This window comes from Prinia subflava, chromosome 2 (assembly GCF_021018805.1).
Source record: "Prinia subflava isolate CZ2003 ecotype Zambia chromosome 2, Cam_Psub_1.2, whole genome shotgun sequence".
In the NCBI taxonomy this organism is placed as follows: Eukaryota; Metazoa; Chordata; class Aves; order Passeriformes; family Cisticolidae; genus Prinia; species Prinia subflava.
The window spans coordinates 28,766,266-28,786,562 of record NC_086248.1 but is presented as its reverse complement, the minus strand read 5'-3'; the positions used below and the strand labels follow the sequence as shown (position 1 = coordinate 28,786,562).

Sequence of the window (20,297 nt, the reverse complement as noted above, 5' to 3'; positions counted from 1 at the left end):
GTTGCCCTTCTCCAGACTTGCTCCAGTGCCTCAGTATCCTTTTTAAATTGTGGGCCCAGACCTGGACACAGAACTCAAGGTGCAGCTTCACCAGTGCAGAGTGCAGAGGGACAATCACTGCCCTGATCCTGCTGGCCACACTGTTGCTGACACAGGCCAGGAACCATTGGCCTTCTTGGGCACCTGGGCACACTCTGGCTCATGTTCAGCTGGCTGTCCATCAGTACCCCCTTGATCCTTCCTGCCTGGCCACTGTCCAGTCTCTCTGTCCCCAGCCTGTGGTACTGCAGGGGTTTGGCCAAAGTGCAGGACCCGGCACTTGGCCTTGTTGAACCTCACACCATTGGCCCCTGCCAATGATCCAGCCTGTCCAGATCCCTCTGCAGAGCCTTCCTGCCCTCCAGCAGATCAACACTCCTGCCCAATGTACTGTTGTCTGCAAACTGACTGAGGGTGATTGTACTACATCATCTAACCTCTAGGCACCTAAGCCAGTTACTGGACCTGTTACCAGGCTGGTGATTAGTTATTTCTTACTTATTTAAAGATTTAGATCCTGAGGCATTGAATTAGAGAAGTCTTTACTCAGCATGAGGTTCTCACTCAAAGCAGGCAAAGTCAGGTTCCTTTTTGGGACTTAAATGCCTTATGGCCTGGAAAAAAGATTGTCAGACTGAAACATTTCCTGAAGATTGGCCCCAAGGTTGATCCTAAGTTCTTTTCTCTTAACAGATGGATGCTGGTCCTCCTCTTCCAATTCTCTGGGTTAAGTGCTCACTGACAAGACTCTATTCTTGTCTTTTTTCTCCCTAAGCAGATTGGTGGTCATGTTTTCTTCCTCTCTAAGATCTCTCCAGCTAGTAGGCTGCAGCATATTCACTTTTGTACAGCAGGAACCAAAATAGTTTTTGAAACTTTTTTCTGGAACTATGACATCTGAAGATTTGAGTTATCCTTCCATCTATGTCCCCCACAGCTATGCTGTAGATGAGATTTTTGAAGATCTAGTTTTGATTCTATGCATGGAAATGGAGATTTAATCTTCCTATTCCTAATTGTTTAACTGTATGTTTAATACAAAAAATAATCATAATCTGCTTGAGATTTGTGATGAAACCGACTCAGTTTTTTTCTTTAAATCTAAAATACTTAGGAATTTTTTATCTTGAGATTTTTTTTTGTTATACAGGAAGAAAACCATGCACAAGATATAATGATTCTAAGTCAGTGTTTTCTTTGTATGCTGTGCATTGAAACTTAACTAAATTTCCATTACTTGTCTTTCTACTACTAGACAAAAATTCTTATATAACAGAAAAATTGTAATAGTATTCTGACAAGTCCAGTTTATATGGTATATTGTTGGGAAAAAAATCCTAAGAAAATGCAGAATGGCTACAAGCCTACTAATATGACTTAGAAATTTTTTTCTGAAGCTACATACAACATGCAAAACTGTAAATACATATTCAATATTTGTGTTTTATAGAAAATTCTATAAATATTCAAATTTAAGAGAAACAATATGGAATAAAATGCACTAGGAAACTGATATGTAGACAAAGGTTTATTTACACCATACAACATTTTAAATATTTTATACACAGCTGCAGCAGAGAAAGCTATTCTGAGCTTTCCAGAGAAAACTGCAATAATAAAGATGTGAAATATATTATTCATATAAAAGTGAGATTATTACTTTATTGCATTTAAAGCAATGAAGAATGTAGCTCAACAGACATTCATTTAATGACAAAAACTTTGCTTTTATATTATAAAGTAAAAAGTGTAGTAATGGCCAAACAGACTGTTATAAACTTTAAAAACTGCATAAATATATACATTGTGCTTCATGGTGAAGTTTTTTGAAAACTAAACCAAATGAAGCTGTTACAACATGAATCGTTGCTTGAGGTTTATCTATAAAGATTACCTTACAAATCCATTCCACGGGTACTTACAACACACGATGGTAAGAATTGTACACCTGGTTCTCCACTAGCTGCACTAGTGGGAATATACTGTACGAAAAAAACCACTGACATTTGGCACAGGAAGAGCCTGACACAAAGGAGTTGCAATGTTCAGACAGGAGCGTCAGGATCGTCAGGATTCCCAAAGTCTTTTTATTGTCAGTGCAATGAATTATTTTTACTTTGTTTCTGTTTTGTTCAGTTCGTTTTTGTTAAACTTCTGTTTGAAAGTCACCTTCTTGCACGTCTAAAGGCAAGTTCAGACACTTCTCCCATTCTGCTGGTCTGAGTTCTAAAGCATCTTTTGCCTCTGTGTCTAATACATTTATCGTTGTATAGTGTTGGTAGTCACCTGTGGTTTTGAAACTGTCCCATGGAGCCTTGCTCGGTCCTGAGTTCTCCTGAAGACCAAAGAAAGAAGAATTAAAATCAAGGATGAAATAATGCAGTTTCCATTTACAAGGCTGATTGCTGACGTGCTCTCATGAGACACAGAAGCTGGAGAGGGGAAATGGCTTTGCAGGGAGCCAGGCTGCGACTTCTTCTCTGTGAACAATCAACACTTTGGCAGGCTCCTCACCTGAGCTGCCAGATAAGCCCTTTCTTTCACAAGAACCAATGTGTGAGGAATGGGCTGAGAGATCCAGTACCAATAGACATCTTTCTACGGGTGGGAGAAAAGTGGGAGAAGAGTGTAGCAAAGAGGGAGAAGAGAAAGGAAGGCAACTGAGCAGAGTCTGTTGCCTGGAGTGGCTTGAAGCAGAGAGTGACAGTTGGATTTTAAATTGTGGTAGGTGCATGGCAGAATGACAGAAACCTTGAAAATGCTGCAAGAGCCACCTTGCCTTACAGGCGGATGAGCTCATGTGTATTAGGAGTAACAGACTGAAAAGGAGTTATTTTCTACTGAATGGGTTTTTTTTTATTTTTTTAATGCTAGATTTTATAAGGTAAAAGACTTTGTGGACCAAGTTAATTAGAGATTTCTGCTGTAACATGATGGGTGGGATTTAGTTGCTAAAATACAATATTTTTGCATCTAAGATGCCTTTGGACTCTCTGCTTGATCTCCAGCTATCTTTCATGAGAGGTGCAGATCTCATTTAACTCCTGTACCATCGCTGCCTGTAGTGTGCTGTAAACCAAGACCTGTGTTTAAAATAGCCTGAGATGCCTATGTTTAGGTACCTGGATCACCCTCTGACTGTCCCACAGACAGACCATTCCTCTAGGCAGCTTTTATTAGCAGACCTTTCAAAAGCACAGCACCAATGTGAAACAGAGTAAACACAACTCTTGCACTGAGATTCCCTTTGAGATTTTGAATTACTTCAAGCTTTATGTGAATAGCAAATCTCAAGCAGGGAGACAAATGAAAACTTTACATTTCAGCTGATCTCAAAAGGGGGAGTGAGTGATACAGAATAACACATATCACAGATAAAGGTTCATCAAAGAATCAGGGCTAAATTTCTGCTGGATTAAGATGATGTAAATGATGTAAATCCATTGGCCTCACATCTGCTTAATACCTCTTCTTCATGTCTGAGAGCAGCTCTTCTGAAAAAGTTATAGAATACAATGATTCTAGCTCAGTTCCATTTAATATACAATTTTCACATTATAAAATTATATTAAAATATTATTAATCAAAATACTACTTATAAAAATATGTCAGACTAAATTAGCTGTTTCAATTAGGCAGAATCAACTATTTCCTTGCTCTCATTATCAGATGTAGTCAGAGTGTTATGCATGTGTATATGAATGCGTATGTATAAATTTGAATTGTGATGATAGCAGCCTCAACTCAGGATGATTTAATTTTTGCTTTTCCCAGGGCAAATATTTATAAACCTGTTATGGAAAAGACGTGGCATTACAGATATCTCATGTGCTTTCTGGACAATTGCATGTATAGGTGAATCTATCTGGACTTGTTTGTAGTATCTAATTGATTATCTCCTTGCAGAACTGGAGGAAAAGCCTTATTGGTAAAATGATATCAGTGAGCTGCTTTCCCTGTATGAAGGCCCTTAGACTCAGTAGGCACACACAGATTTGAAATGTATCCCCCACAGTTCAATTACTTGTCATCTATAATGATGTTAGTGAGTTAGTTATGGTCCAATTGTAGAAAGTAATGAGTCTCATCATAGGTTGGGTTACTGAATATAGCTTTGGTTCTCATTTCTGAGGTACCTAAAGGTGAGGTCTTCTTGGGAAATGTACTGAAGTCAAAAGGTTCTTGTTTCATTGTTATTGTTGTTTAGGATTCACCATATTTTAAATATAACAGAAGGACACTTACCATACTGCCTGATTTTGGTACATCCCGAAATCTGTCCAGAGTCTGAAATTTCTGATTTAACTCTTGAAACAATTCCATATGCCTCTTTCTTGTATGCATGACCTTCTGCAAAATGGAATATACTTGCTTATATTTATAATTGAATCTGGTTTGTTTTTTTTTAAGAGACGCATTACTTTTTCCAACATAATAAAGTAAATTGAATTTGGCAGGGCCATCTTTTCCCTATAGATTGGAGCAACGGAAGTGAATTGCCCTGGCCCTTCTCTCTATTGCATTTAATGTTCCTCTTGCATACAAGAGACTGTTTTTAACCCTATGTTTATTGAGTTGCTGAAATTGGGGGCCACTGTTTCTATGCTAGCTTGGAACTACCCTGAAAGTAATGGCAATTTCTCAGAAGAATATTTCTCTTGCATATCAAGAATATTTTCTAGAACTTCTGTTTTCAGCATGGATGCTTACATTTTAATTTCTATAGGAAAGCAACAACATGTTTTAGTGGTCCCTGTTGGAATAATTTTTATGAGAACACTGAACTCAGGAATCTTGGCCCAAAATGGAAAATTCCCAAATGTTATGTCTTTTTAATGAGACATCTTCTTGTCATTCAAATCATCATAAAATACAGTTTGAATTGCATTCATATTAAGAAAAGTAGGCTAATTTTTTCAGTTTTACTTGCATTCTTATTTTATGAACAAAGAAATTAGAAACCACCCTCCCTCTAGCCCATGCCGAGGGCACTCTTCCACAGAAACTATTTTTATAGCACTCCTGTGGAGGAGGGGGAAACCCCAAAGAGCCCTGACAATCCTCACATCTCAGTGCACAGGCCTCAGCCATGTATCTGCTAGGGCAGCTACTTGCAGAGTGAAGCTTGTTTTCAAGCCTAGATTTTAAACTATGCTCATCAGAGTTGTTTTCAAAGGAATTAATGCTCAGTGATGGATTCAGAGCAGCCTCTGGAGCCAAGCTGAAAGATGCTTACTTTCTGACCACTCTCACGGTTCTGCGGTCTGGAGGGTGTGGGGATGGGAGGGTCTGAGGATGCTTCACCTCAGTCCAACAGTGGATGGGCTTGGCTTTGCTTTTTTTAAGCTTTGTAACTGCTTGAACTTGAATTACAGCCAGGGCAGCAGCCAGGAATGCTGACGGACAAGGTACAGGACACAGGCCTTTGTGCAAGTCCGGATTTTGTGTCAAGCCTGATTTTCCCTGGAGTTGTGAGTGAAACCCTTCGAACTTATGTATGTGGTGCCTGAGTGTGACCCTTTGCATCAAGTAACACCCCTGCCAAGCCTAGGTTAGTACCTTTTAAAATGGAGTAGCAATAGCTGACTCTCAATATTCCTTCATCAATGTCAACATTATCTTTCATTTGCCTAAGGTCTTTAGAGATTTCATAAAACGTGGCTGCTCTTCTGGCCAGGCATTCCTACTGCTGTGCTGTAATACCCATATTAACCTAAATACAGCCACAAGGTAGCTTGAGAATGTTCACTTCTGAGAGCAGGAATTTGGCAATATGTCTCATGAAAGAGACATGAGACATCAGCAATTAAAGACCTGTTAACTTGAGTTGTGGGGTGAATAAGGGAAAACCTTTTGCAGTATTTGGTAATAAACTCCTTCCAAAGGGTAATTTAACTAGACATAGCTATCTAAATTTATGAGGGGAGTTTCACTTAAGTGACTTCCTAGGGATTATTTTAAGATTTTGCTGCTATGGTAGACAGAAGTATATAGCAATTTTCATATACATAAAATTTAAAAAAAGTTTCTACCTCAAAGATTATTATTGGTTGAAATAAGGAGGCATGGTCATGGGAATAAAACAGATTTGGTGGGTTAAAACACTAGCTCTAAAAAGCAGGAAATAACATAAGGCTGAAACAAGTATCTCCATTTAGAAGCTTTTTAGTAGAAAGCTGGGAATATAGAGAATGGTACTTTCTGATATCTTTTCCTTAATCATGTACCCAAGATGTCATTAAATAGCAAGTATGAATAATGCAAATGTCTTACTCAGTTCATTACATTATTCCTGAGGAGAAGCAGGTGGGAGGAGAAATAAAATACTTGCACTGGGAAGTCTGCCAGAAAAAAAAATCTTTACATTTTATTTTTAATAGCAGCATGACTGGTATGAACATGTACCCATGGATCTTTTGGTTACTTCCATTCCATAATTCCTACCCACTGACACCCACTCCCTCCCTATTGCTTAGAAAGAACAATCTGGACTGAAGGTGCAGTAACTTAAATCTCCAACTTTCTCAATTTCTAGACTTCTTTAATTTCTGGTTAGAAAGCACCATCTTATCTCCTTTCTAGAAAATATGCTCTGTTGGGTAACTCTTTTATGAGAAAACAACCTATGAAATATTCGTAGTGTGTTGTTTTGTTTTCTCTATTAAATGGGCAATGTGGACAACACCCCCTTATTAATCATAGAAATACTATTTTTTAACAATACAATGCTGGAGATCTTGACCACTAATACTAGGATGACTGTAGTAGCATCAGAATCTGAAAAGGATGGAAACTGAACTTGTGCTGCCCTTTTTTCTTTAGGTGTGGCTGTGCAGTTGCCCATTGATGCTGCATCCCTGCCAGAAGCACCAGAGTCAGCCAACAGGCTGCAGACACACATCCTCTTGTGGTGTCTCCTGAGGCTTCCACAACTCCTGTGCCCCACACCCTAAAGGGGGTCAAGCTGAATCAACACCCCTTCCACATTTCTACCCACACTCTTAAGTCAGATAGAGTGTGTGCTTTGAAGAGACTACCCTTACTCTGATGATCCCCTACTCCAGGAAAGGATTCAGAGTGTGGATGGCTGTCAGCACGATGGGGAGTACCTCAAACATACCCAGCTCCCTTTTTTATTTATGATAGGGCTTTAGCTGAATTTTAACTCAAGACTAATACGCTCATGAATATTTCATGACATCCCACTTGCATTACTGTATTCAGCTTTGGGGTTCCCAACATAAGGTCTATGTCCTGATGGAGTGAGTGTAGTGGAGGGTGACAAAGATGATCAAAGGGCTGGAGGACCTCTGCTATGAATTCAGACTGGGAGAATTGGGACTGTTCAACCTGAAGATGTGAAGGCTTTGGGGAGATCTTACAGCAGCCTTGCAGTACCTAAGGGGGGCCTACAAGAAAGCTGAAGAAGGACTTTTTACAAGAACATATAGTGATAAGGACAAGTGGTGATGGCTTTAAGCTGAAAGAGGGTAGGTTTAGATTAGATATAGAAGAACAACTTTTATGATGAAGGTGATGAGATACTATAACAGGTTGCCAGAGAAGCTGTGGATCCCCTTTCCTGAAAGTGTTAAAGGCCAGATTGGATGAGGCTCAGCCTGGTCTAATGGAAGGTGTTCCTGCCAGTGGCTGGGACTTGGCTCTATATGATCTTTAAGGCCCCTTTCAGCCTAGGCTATTCAACGATTCCATGATTCGTGGTGAATCTCATAAATAACAGTATCATCAGCAGCAGTACTACCAGGTAATTTAATTTGCTTTGGAAATTTTCTACATTGTCACAGTTAAAAATGTTCTCTCTCAAATCTTGTACAAAGCAGCTAAGTTAAAAACAACAGAATTTGGGAAATGCCTTCCCAGCCCTCTAATAGAAACATGCTGTTTTTTCAAGATGTTATAGGTATGATCACTTGCCAAACTTGGGGACAGGAAATTATTTTTCCCGGCAGGCATTTTTTTTTTTATCTTTGCCTTCAAGAGATGTCTTCATGTTAGTAAGAGGATGGTTTTAAACTTTTGTGAGTTATAATAGTATTATAATAAATAGCTATGGCTGATGAAATTCAGAAAGAATGCAGCTCCAGCAATCAGTGATCAATTGTGCATTCTTATTGGTGAAAGTCTACTGATCTGTGGAATGGAAAGAAGACAGTCTAGTATTCACACTTGTCCTGTGTATCCTTGCTCTCCTTCAGAACTAGATATGACTTGAATCCGGGGTTCAGGGTAATAAAGCATTTTCTGAATTATTTGGCATAAATGTTGTTAACAGAGTTGATCCAATGAATGGCTGATAAAATGAGAGAGTGGGGTGACTGAGGAAATCCAAAAGTCAGACTGTCTCATAGAATTTTGAGGTAATTGTGATCTTGAATCCTAAAACACATGCCAATAGTACTGTCCAGCTCTCCTGTACGTTTTTGTAATTGCCAGCATACACCTATTATAAAGGCCTCCTGGGAATTTCTACAGCATCTGTATTTCTGTTCAACATAATTAGAATGAATTTTATTTGATCTGACAGCTAACTGTTAGTGTTGAGACTTAATGAAAAAGCTACCTGTCCAGCTCTAGAGAAAAAAATGACACGAGTTGGATGGCACTTAGCTGGGGTTAGCACAGTCGGTGGCAGCAAGCATCCAAAATGTCCAGATTAATAATTTTGCTCATGTTTTGGACACCAGACTGCATGAATGAGTCCAAACTTATCTTTATTAATAGCAAGAAAAGAGCTGTAAAGTTGTTCTGTGTTGACTGTTCATTTAGCAGACTTCAAAGTTCAACTAGATTAGTTATTTTTTACAAAATATAACCGTAGACAGTATATTATGTAGCAGAAATACTTCCTGCTGACAGACTAAGCTCTGTTTGCTACACTGGGGGTTTTTTTGTTTGTTTGTTTTATTTTGGTTTGTTTTTTTTTTTTCCTGCATGAAGGGATAATTTAAGAATGTAATGGTAAGCTATTTAAAAAGGACAAACAAGGTACAGGTGCCCAGTTTTGAGCCCCCCCCCCCCCTCTAACCAGCTTGAGATCTATGGTAAGTGCTTGCCAGTTTTGATGTCATCCTTTTCTCTCCCTTTCTTTTGACTGAGGCACACTTTCTATAACAGAACCCACGTGGTCACAGGACTTTATTTATAATCCATTGCAAAGGCACTTAAAACTACACATATTTCTATATGTATTGAGGATAACAGAGACAGAGAGTATTTTGTGGTGTTATGTAGTCTTAGTCTAGCTGTGTTCACATCACTTTTTATTGTTTTTCTTCAACTTATATTAAGGTGAATGTTCAGTTGGAAGCCACTAAAATAGTTTTTTTTGTTTGGTTGGTTTTTTTTGTTTGTTTGTTGTTTTTGTTTTTGTTTTTGTTTTTGTTTTTGTTTTTGGTTTTGGTTTTGGTTTTGGTTTTGGTTTTGGTTTTGGTTTGGTTTGGTTTGGTTTGGTTTTTAAGTATGAGACCATGTAGTAAGTCAAACATGTCCAAGAATATTCTCTGGCAACATCTAACATGGAATGTTCTCTATGACTACTAAATTCTATTAAATTCTCTTAGTTTCCCAAATAAAAAGTCTAAAACCAAATTGTCTGTTGTGAATGGAACCCAGATTGAACTGAGTCCCTTAATGACACTCAAGAACAACTTGGAGAGACAAGGGTGGTCCAGAATAAAACAGTGAAATTCTTTCTAAAAATTAATCCTTTTAAAAGCTGGCATTTTTGGCACCCAGAAATATTTCCTCAAAGGTCTAATTTATTAAGATAGACATAGCCCGAGTATTTGTCTTGAATGTATATAGAGACACATGTGTGGAAGGCTGAGGGTATAGAGACTGCAGAGAGAGTGTTAAAAGGAAAAGGACAGACACCCTTGTCCCACCCTTGTCCACACTGCATACTTAACATTTGTTATCTTCAGAACCACATCCATGTCATTCTATGATTTGGTATCCTCAGATATATGGAAGGGCATTGTCTCAGAGAGTGCCAGCTGGCACTGGTCACAGACACAGCAGAGAAAGTGTTAAACATTTAAGTAGTATGTTCAATGCCTTTGGCTCGCTCTTACCTCCAGACCTGTATTCCACTATGCAGTCAAGCTGCTTTGGGGTATCCAAAGAGCAGCATTTTGGCCACACCACACTATCTCAACATTTTTTGGCTTTTTTATTTTGTTTTACCTTAGACAGCCATTCTATGTGTAAGGATACAGGAAAGCCCACAGACTTAATCAGAAGGATCATAAGGCTGAGGGGTGAGATGGAGTTAGTCTGCACCAATACTTGTAAAATACAACAGCAACTGGCACAGTATTGCTGATGCTCTCAGTTCCTCAGCACTCAGTCCCAGTGGCCCCATCCTTTCCTTTTTACAAAAAATATATTTTCCTGCATTTTAATAGTAATTCTAAAAACGCTAGGCCACGGAACAGCAGTATTGCAAACAAGTTAAGAAAAAGGTGTCAATAAACAACACCACAAAGCTGGGAGAAGTGGCTGATACCTCAGAGGGCTGTGAAGCCCTTCAGAAGGACCAGGACAGGTTGGAGAGATGGCCAGAGAACTATCTGAAACTCAACAGAGGAAAGTGCAGGGTCCTGGGGAAGAATAATCCCCTACACCAGGACAGGCTGGGTGCTGACCTGCTGGAGAGCAGCTCTGCAGAGGAGGATCTGCAGATCCTGATGGACAACCAGCTCTCCATGAGCCAGCAGTGCCCTGGTGGCCAAGAGGGCCAATGTTATCCTGGGGTGCATTAAGAAGAGCAATGCCAGCAGGTCTAGGGATGTGATCCTGCCCCTCTACTCAGCCCTGGTGAGGCCACATGTGGAGTGCTGTGTCCAGTTCTGGGCTCCTCAGTACAAGAGAGACCTGGAGCTTCTGGAATGGATCCAGTGGAGGACAAGAAAGATGACTAAGGGGTTGGAGCATCTATCTTTTGAGGAAAGATTGAGGGAATTGGGCCTGATCAGCCTTGAAAAGAGACACCTGAGTGTGGACCTTATCACTGTCTATCAGTATCTAAAAGGTGGAGCTGAGGAAGTTTCCAGGCTCTTCTTGGTGGTGCCAGGGTCAAGAGGTAAAGGACAGAAAGTGATGCTCAGGAAGTTCCACCTGAACATGAGGAAGAATTTCTTTGCTGTGCAGGTGACCTTGCACTGGCACAGACTATGCCCACAGAGGTTGTGGAGTCTCCCTCACTGGAGCTGCTCAAGAGCCATCTGGACATAGTCCTGTGCCATGTGCTCTGGGATGGCCCTGCTTGGGAAGTTGGACCACATGACCCACTATGGTCCCCCCCAACATGACCCATTTTGTGAGTGTGTGAAACCATGTGAGTCAAGAGAAAATATGTCATGGGAATTCTGCTTCTTGAGACTACAATGTGTACCACGTTGTTGGTGTTTATTTGGTGTTGGATTATGTTCCGGAGTGCCAGAAGGAATGTTTCAATATCTGTTGCCACAGAGAATGGTCTCATTGTGATATTTCTATTTTTCAATGACAAAACCAGTAAATTTTAGAATTCTTTATATCACTACAGTTACAAAACTTCTGATTGAATTTAATTTTAGAGTCGCTTGCTCATCAGAATTTTGTTATTGTTTCATGTTTTTTTTCTTCCTTTCTATGCATTTATCCTAAAGCATATTTAGGGTAATTGCAAACAGGGGAGTTTTTGGTATGGTTGATATGTGCTGATCACAGGCTTTCAAATTTTAGCCCACGATCTGTAGGTTCCATACAAATATAACTGTTCAGCTTCTTTGGACACACACATAATGAATTATATCAAACTACTTCTATGCATGAATAGACAACCCATGTGAAAACCCAAATTACGAACAGTGCCTTGAAAATTATCTGCTGTATTCCTTCTGGTAGAAATCAGAGAAAAAAACCACTTCAAAAAAAATCTCTGAGAGACGTAATAATATTGACTGAGATAGAACAAAATGGTCATTAATAAACACAACTAAACCTTCTCACTCAACAGGATCTAAGTTGGAAATTATGCATATCCAACCTAAAGGATCTTATATGAACTTTATTTTTTCTACAGTATGTGATCCATAGGCTTTGACACCTGCAGCACTACATCATTTAAAATGTAACACATTCATAATCACTATTTGAATGTGAAAGTCATATTTCAGTAAAGTAGTATTGAAGAAAGATAAAAGAAATTATTGAAAATCTCTTGAGCAAAGCAAACTTCTGTGATTTAGCCTGTCCTATAAAAGTGTCACGCTTTTTCAGTAAGTAGATAGCCAGAAAAAAGAATAAAATAAAAAAAAGGAAAACAAACCCAGATGAAAATGAAGAGGCAAAGAATTTAAAAACTGAAATCATGATGGTTAATATTGCAATATGACAGTTTGATCTCAGAATATTTTGCAAACAAGTTGCACCAAAGTAGTTTTAATGAATTGTTCATCATGTTCTGTACAGTACCAATTGAACAACCCTATTGCATCTACTATGCCAGAAGGCCAAAATCTGCTAAAATGAACACTTCACATTTACTTTTAGGAAAATACTTTTAATATTCAGGAATAATTCAGTAAAACTTACTTCAAAGTCAAGGTCCGAATAACGTGATTTTCTTCTCTATTAAGCAGTAAAAAAAAAGAAAAAAGAGGTTTTATTAACAAGGGGACTATTCAAATCATATTAATGAGTCTAAATAACATTCTTGTTTTCCTATCAGGTAAATATATTAGGTATTTTGTAAGAAGATATAGATTTTATCTTGGTAATTTAAGATTAATGTGTGACTCTGCATAGTTTATTAGACCAGTTTCATCATATTTTCTGTGAAATAAACCAGACTGCATTTCACTGGGATGCACAATGTGCATTTTATTTGAATTCATGCAATTGAACCTGTTGGTGTATAAAATATTTCTATACTTTCTGTGGTATTTGAAAATTATCATCATATTCATATATTTTTACACAGGTAGCTATACATATCTATGATTTAGACTTTTTATAGTTTTACAGAAATTGATTCTTTCCTACACCAGGCTTACATTGGTACAACTCCATTGATTTTAATGGAATAAATGACAGCAAAATCAAGCCGAAGCCATAGCTTCAGCTTGTTTGTTTGCAATGACAATCTGAATGAAGAAAGCAATGACTTTGCTTTAAACATATGACAAATCTGATTCAAAGCATCTGATATAAAGCAAGAATGATTTACTAGTGAAGTAATCACTTGTATAAAATGCAACAGAATATGATTGTTTAGACATGTCACAAATAATTTAGCACAGAATTTTTTTAGATTCAAAAAGAAACCAATTATAAAGTCAAATTATATCAAAAAGAAGCAGAAATATTATAAAGAAGGGATAAAAATATCTTTTTTCTTTTAAAGTTGGAAATTAAATGGCTTGCAATAGATTAAAGAGATGTAAAAAGAAGAAGCTAGGTTGTGAGAGCTGAAAAGAATGCAAAAAACTTGAGAATGAAAAAACGGATACATTCATCTTCAGGAAGGAGGGTTAAAGAAGAAAAAAGTATTCCCAAATGCCAAAAGGCTTGCTGCTGAAGTTTAACCTGGATTTTTATGATAGGCTATGATGACTTTACGTCATGGTGAAGGAGCCTTTTCACACTGCACTTCATTTCTTCAGTGAAGAAGAATCAAACTAAATCAAGAGGAAGAATGTTTCTGATTTTGATTTTATTTGGTTTAACAAACCTGCAGGTTTCAGTGAACTGCTTTGTTTTCCTGAAATTGAAAGGAATGATTTTACAAGTCTTCCAGCTGTAAAAAGCAGAAGATGTTTGGTCTCTGAGCCCTTGATTATACCACTTTGTGACAGGTTGTCTGGTTCTGTAGTAAATTTTAATGCTCCAGTCCACAAAAATAGAGGGAATATTACTGCAACGCTGCCGACACTGTTGCCTAAAGGGCTCTGAGGCTCTATAAAAGCACAGTCTAAGTTAAAACAACCAACAAAACAAGCTTTGGAGAAGCTATCTTTAATCACCAAGGCCTGACTTAAAGAGAATCTATGCATTTGTGATGAGGAATGATCTACTTTTAAGGTACAGTTCGACCACATCTACCACTGAAAAGGCTCAGTGGTTACAAAATAAGAAACATGTACAACAGCTAATGCAGGGAAGCTTACAGGAGTAACTTTGAAAAATGTTTGAAAAAACTATTATTAAGTTAGAGTTCAGTAATAAACCTGACACCATTGAACCCTAAGTAAAAATATAGCAAATTTAGGAAAAAAATGTGCAGTTTGCTAGGTACAGTGATTTGTAAAATTGAAACATTGTATATTGCTTTAAGTGTGCTTGACTGCAGTGAACATACTCCTGGCATAGCTGGATTATAAGGTTTTGCACACAGACAACTCTATCACTGTTTACATGGTGAAAATACATATTTAATAGACTGCAGAATATTCAGTTGTGCTACTCTCAGACAGAGGCGAGTATTGCAATTTTGCTGTTAGTTCACACCAGTTATGACCAAACAGGTCATATACCACAGGTTTTTCTCAGTGAGGCTTTTTCTGGGGCTCAAAAGAACCTATCACAAACACATTTATTTTAAACTTACACAATAAGGAACATTTGTTCTGTGCTTGAGCCTCGCTTTATTTGCACGGCCTCATACAATGAAATACATCACAAGTGCTGCCTGAGCTAATTCTCCTAAAACATAAAACGTGTGTAACTGCCACAGGAGCAGCACAGTTCTGCAAGTTTTGAAACCCAGAGGATGCTGGTTATGAATGTGATCCTGAACCATGGAAGCTTATTTGCAATATTGTCACTGACACCACTAGGTACACGATCAGGTCCTCCTGGCTGCTACACCGTTGTCCTGAAATGACAGCAGTGTTATTTTTTGAGAGAGAGAAAGTATTCAGAAGCATGAAGTCATTGGGAAACTTACAAGGATGAAGGAGTTTCCCTTCTGTCTCAATTGGACATTGAAATTTTACTCAATTGTTCTAGTTTCTGTATGATATATAAAAGCCATGAAAATAATTACATTAATTATGACTGCAAATATTCTTTGCTTCTTATCTGAAGTTTGCTATGGTTTTTTTGGCTGAGGAAAATGGAGTTTTCCACACATACCTAAATGCTTTCTGAAATCAACCATCTAGCTCATTCTACACATTAAAATGACAAAAGGCAACTGAGTGGAGTAAGGGGGGAAATTTCCTTGTGTCAAATGAGCTGCTAAACTGGTCACACCAATATGTTTCTTTTCAAAAAATTTATGCACCTGCAAAACTAAGAATTATTTTAGCAACAGAAAAATTACACTGGAAGCTGGTGGGGTTTTCCCAAGGATCAGTTCGAGATTCACTTGAGTATTAATGTCAAAAGAATACAAGTAACAAAAACTGTAAAGGATATTATCTACGATTTGACTCATTTATTATTTTGTATTTGACCAGGTTCTGCTATGATGTTTCAGGAATGACATAGAGAAGAGCAAGTATAAAATGACATTTCTACTGCAATACCTTCTGTAAGTCTTCAGTAGTTTAAGAATTTCCTTGGGAGGAACTTATTCTGAAATCTAAAATGTCCTTGGGTAGTGAATGCCACAATTTAAACGTGTAAAACATGACAAAGGAAATGATGTTGTTTATCCCTTTGACATTTCATTTGATGTTTCTCTTTTTGATATTATAGGAAATATGAACAATAGTTTCCTATTCACTCCTCACTGCAAGGTGAAGAGCTCGAGAATTGCAAGGGTCAGTAATAAAGGGACTGTATAAAAAACTGAAGATCCATCCAGTTAGTCAGTGGCTGGGAGTTGGCTGGTATAATTCTGAAAAAAATAAGGACTACGGGTAGGCCTCAACCCATGTACAAATGCTACAAAAAAAGAGATCAATTTAAGCAGACAAGGGTGTGATAGACCTCTTTGTAACTCCAGGGACAGTTCTGCATTGCTGCTCTACATTGGAAGAAGACAAATCATGCCTGTAACCTGGGGAAATTTTGGAGAAGACTAGCAGCAAAAAGTACTTTTAGGAGGAAAGGATTCAAGAGTGATGCAGATTTGTGTAACTTTGTCTCTGGAACAAGCAAACACAGAAGCTTGTCCAGCAACCTTAGAAGGATATAAACACTGATAAACAAAACTGGTATGGGAAAAACCTGGAAAAAATCAGAATTGGTATTGGAAAAAAAGTATGTTTATGTAACTATGCAATAATTGCTAAGGGAAAACAGAGGAAGCCCTTCATTCTAGTCTTGAAAGCGAAGTTTGACTCTGTTTTAGAAAAATATATTGTAGAAAGTATTCTTGCATTGATAGAAAACGTGACTGATAAGAATTTTTCCATCTCTAATTTCTAAGGCTCTTTAATCTTAATTGATAAAACCCATTTTATGTAGAAAAAAACCCCCACCCTTCATGCCAGAGCCAAGATAAAACTCTGTGAAAAGAGATTTGTGGTAGTAATTGATTTTAAATCAATTTTACTTTGTGCTAATCATGTACAGCTTCTCTGTGTAATTCCAGAACAACTGTAAACTCTGCTGAGGGATAAAAATAGAATTTCGAAGAATAATTTCCATACACCAGCACACACTAATCCACTGGCACCAGGAAAAGCTACTCCTACTAAAAGACTAATAAAATCCCTCTCCATGTCTGTAAAATGACAAATGCCTGTTTTTCTCCTTACTCTATTCTGCATGAGACCACTATCTGATTAATTACATCAGATACTCCTAAAGATATATTGCATTGTGCAAAGCATAATTGAAACCAGAGATACCATATTATACTTAGGGCTATAACCAAACTTCCATTAATATAAGGTCTTATTATCAGCAGTTTATAACTCACTCTGAAATGAGATTTGACATACAAGATCTTGGCCTGAGGAAGATTTTTCCCAGAACAAAAGTAAAGACAAATCTTTTTTGGTCCTCAGAGACATAAAGGTGGAATGTAGATAGACGTTTTTGATTTAAAATGCCTTTTGGGTGTACAGAACTGAAAAAACACTCTAGTTTTTAAATAGAAGATTGTTGGCTATTAGTTCATAACATGAGCTAGACATAAAGCCAGCAATGATTTTTGTTTTTCATGAAAAAGTGAATTTAATGTGGAAATTTTAAGTCTTTAAAACATGCTAGCAAATTTAGTACACCAACACACAGCATAAACATAACTTCAAAGATCTCATTTTAAAGTATTCTGACAAATTATTGTGGCCTGCTGCTCCCTATTTTTATAGGCCAGCCTGCATATTTATTTACTTAGTCGACTAAGACCACTTGCTTTGTGTGTCTGAATGCTTTGTGGGAAAATGTAGCACCTGTTAAATAGACAATGATAATATGAAATCTGCAATACATGATGAACTTTATAAGACTGACTAAAATTTCAGTTCTTCACATCTTCAGTTACTACAATAACCTCTACCTGATTCTATCCCCACTTCTGTAAGATAACCTGAAAATAAGCTGCAGTAATTTCTGGAGTCAGCAGACTCTGAGACCTACTCACTCAAGTGAAAGAAAGACAGGGTTGTTGTATGGCTAGACTTCATTTTACTGAGAGTCACAAAACTGGCAAGAGCTGTCTCCACAGCTTATTGAAGAACGAAATGAGGAATGGGAAGGGTAGAAATCTGAGATACAGAATGCTGAAATAAATGCAATGTGGAAACATGACAAAGAAGAAAATCCTGTGGTGCTCGTCTCTCTATTTTCGTTCTCTCTTTTTTTTTACTTCTCATGGCATAAATCAGTATGACTTCATACCATTCTGCTTTTGTTCTGCCAGATGCTCTGGTAGTTTATTGATGAGATTGACAATTTTAACTTTGTATTTTTTCTCTCCTTTCCTGGTTTGGGGATTTTATTATTATCATTATTATTTTAGACCTGGTTTCTTCCCTGCTATTTATATCTCATTCTTCTTAATACCTTCATTTTGTTTTCTCCCCATTTCTGCCATATATCCCACTTTTTTAAAATAGGCTTTTTTTCTCCTCTTCATCTTTACCAAGCTTTACTTTTTCTTTGCACTTCACTATCTTTAACATATCCCTTTATTTTCTCAGCTGTAACAGTATTTTCTTCCTTAAGTACCCTGTCAGTGTTTTGGCCAAGGAAACACAGGTCAGAGTTGACCGTCTTTGCATGTATTAAGAGCTCTCACAAATGAATACAGAAGGATTATTTTGGTCATACAACCAACTTACTACACACAAAGATCTCACAGCAGCATCTGAGACAGAAAAATAAAGAAGATATGAAGCTGGAAAGAGAATTCCAGTTCTTTACATGACAAATAATTTGTGAAGTCCTTTCCTTCTTGTTCTTATAAGTAGGGTGACACTTTCCTCCCCTTTAATAAATGCTTCAATTGCTTGTCTTTGCAAGTTCCTAATTTTATAATTTTTATAGTGTTTGTCTTCTTGCATCTCTTTTCCATTTCTGCTCACACTACACTAACCATAGTTCCCTTCAAAGAACCATTTGTCCTTCTTCCGCAAAGGTAAAGATGCAAGTCTCTTCACAGGTACCTACTTCTTTGTCCATTTTTTTTCCCCAATAAAAAGAGATAAATCACCTATCCTGGAGATATGTTTCCCAGACCAGCTTCTTCCTCCACATTCAAACCTTCTAACTTCCCTCTGCATCCAAGTGTCTGGGAATGCAATACTTCACTTCAAAGTAATTTCATTTAGTGAGCACAACACACAGTGTACATTTTCAAAACAAAAACCATTCCAAAAGACTGTATTGAGTGTTCTCTTCATTAAAATCAAAACATTTTGAACTGAAGGAGCACACTCCAAGCCACTTTGATGTCAAGGTAGCAAAGCCAGTTTTAATCCATGTATATGAGATGTACAGGATATTAACCAGATGTCTGATCAGTCCTCCTCAGAAGCTCTGTGATGTGCTAATACGCCTGCCCGTGCCTACGATCACATAAGTACTGTTGAGTGCATACCAAATAAAGTAAAAATTATCAGTTTGCACTTTGTGAATCTGTGCATCCTTAGATTTATATTTATCTAGGCAATATTTGTATGTAAATATTATGGCATTTTCAAATCATCTTTTGAAAATAAAATTCTTCCATACATAATAAAGCATTTTATTGTTCACATCTAAGCATTTCCTTCAGAAAAGAAAATAGATATAAAAGTTTTAGAAGAAAGTTTGTGACACACAGTAGTATTCATCTGACTAAATTTAGGACATCAACATTTCTGATGCATGTGTTTGAACTACTCATTCCTCATTCTGGCTTCCTCTATGGAATCTGAAAAGAGACACCAGCACTGAGGCATGTCATTTACTTCATCCTGGAGCAGATGTCTAAAAGTGGCCTAAAAATGGCTATTTGTCTCAATTGACTCTACAGGGGAGCAAAATGTAAAGAGCCCTTTTTCCATTTCAGAAGGGGAATGTCTGCATTTAGATGTATAGTGGTAGGGGTATTGGATCCTCCCTTCAGAGAAGTCAGGATATAAGTTTTTTGTGCTGATACTGTAGCTGTGTTCCAACTAAAAGCTGATAGGAGGGGGAAGCTTTCTCTGCTCAGGATGTTCTTTGGAGCTGGTCTCCTCATGCTCTATCTGGATAAAGGTGGGTAGGGTGATCTGAAATGTCCTGCTGCAGGTTTTGCTGTTACATAGAGTGGGACAAACCCTGTCTTTTGAAAAGTCTTGCAAATCCCTCGCTCTCCCTTTTATGCTTTGTTTAAGGCAGCCACAAAAGTTAATCCAGCTGGTCAGTTCTAGACAGTAACATTTTGGGCTTTACCTCAACACTTGCTTCTTAAACTCTGTATATGTAAATACACAATAATGTTCTTTATCTGGCTGGATCTGCTTATCAGGATCAGTCTGAGACTCTGATTTTTGTCTGTTCAGAATTTTCTTTCATGTTCCTATCTTCAGTTCAGTGCAGCACATGGTCATCAGGTAATGTTGGGAATCACAAAGGCAGACACAAAAGCTGACACAGTTTCTTTAATTTTTGACCTGCCCTAATCTCTGTGTTTTTTTTCCTAATACATGGGATTATGCAGGGTTTGATGAGGTTTACAAACATAACTGGTTTTCTGGACCAAAATACAGCCCACTAAAACTAGTATGTTTTCCCAATTTAGAAGAGACTACATACTTACTATCTTATTATATTTTACTGCATTTTCTACTATGTACTTAGTCTCTTCTGAGCATAAAAATGATATACAG

At 37.6% G+C, this 20,297-nt stretch overlaps 1 protein-coding gene across 1 annotated transcript in view; it reads right to left on the bottom strand.

The window, feature by feature from the left end:
• Window positions 1-1,566: 1,566 nt before the first annotated feature.
• Window positions 1,567-20,297, bottom strand: part of ADGRB3 (adhesion G protein-coupled receptor B3) — a 440,870-nt gene continuing 422,139 nt past the window's right edge. The window contains exons 29-31 of the mRNA XM_063389429.1: window positions 12,640-12,675; window positions 4,285-4,389; window positions 1,567-2,374 (exon numbers count right to left, since the gene is read on the bottom strand). Coding sequence (XP_063245499.1) covers window positions 2,186-2,374; window positions 4,285-4,389; window positions 12,640-12,675 — 330 coding nt within the window. The 3' untranslated portion in view covers window positions 1,567-2,185. The remainder of the gene's footprint in view (window positions 2,375-4,284; window positions 4,390-12,639; window positions 12,676-20,297) is intronic.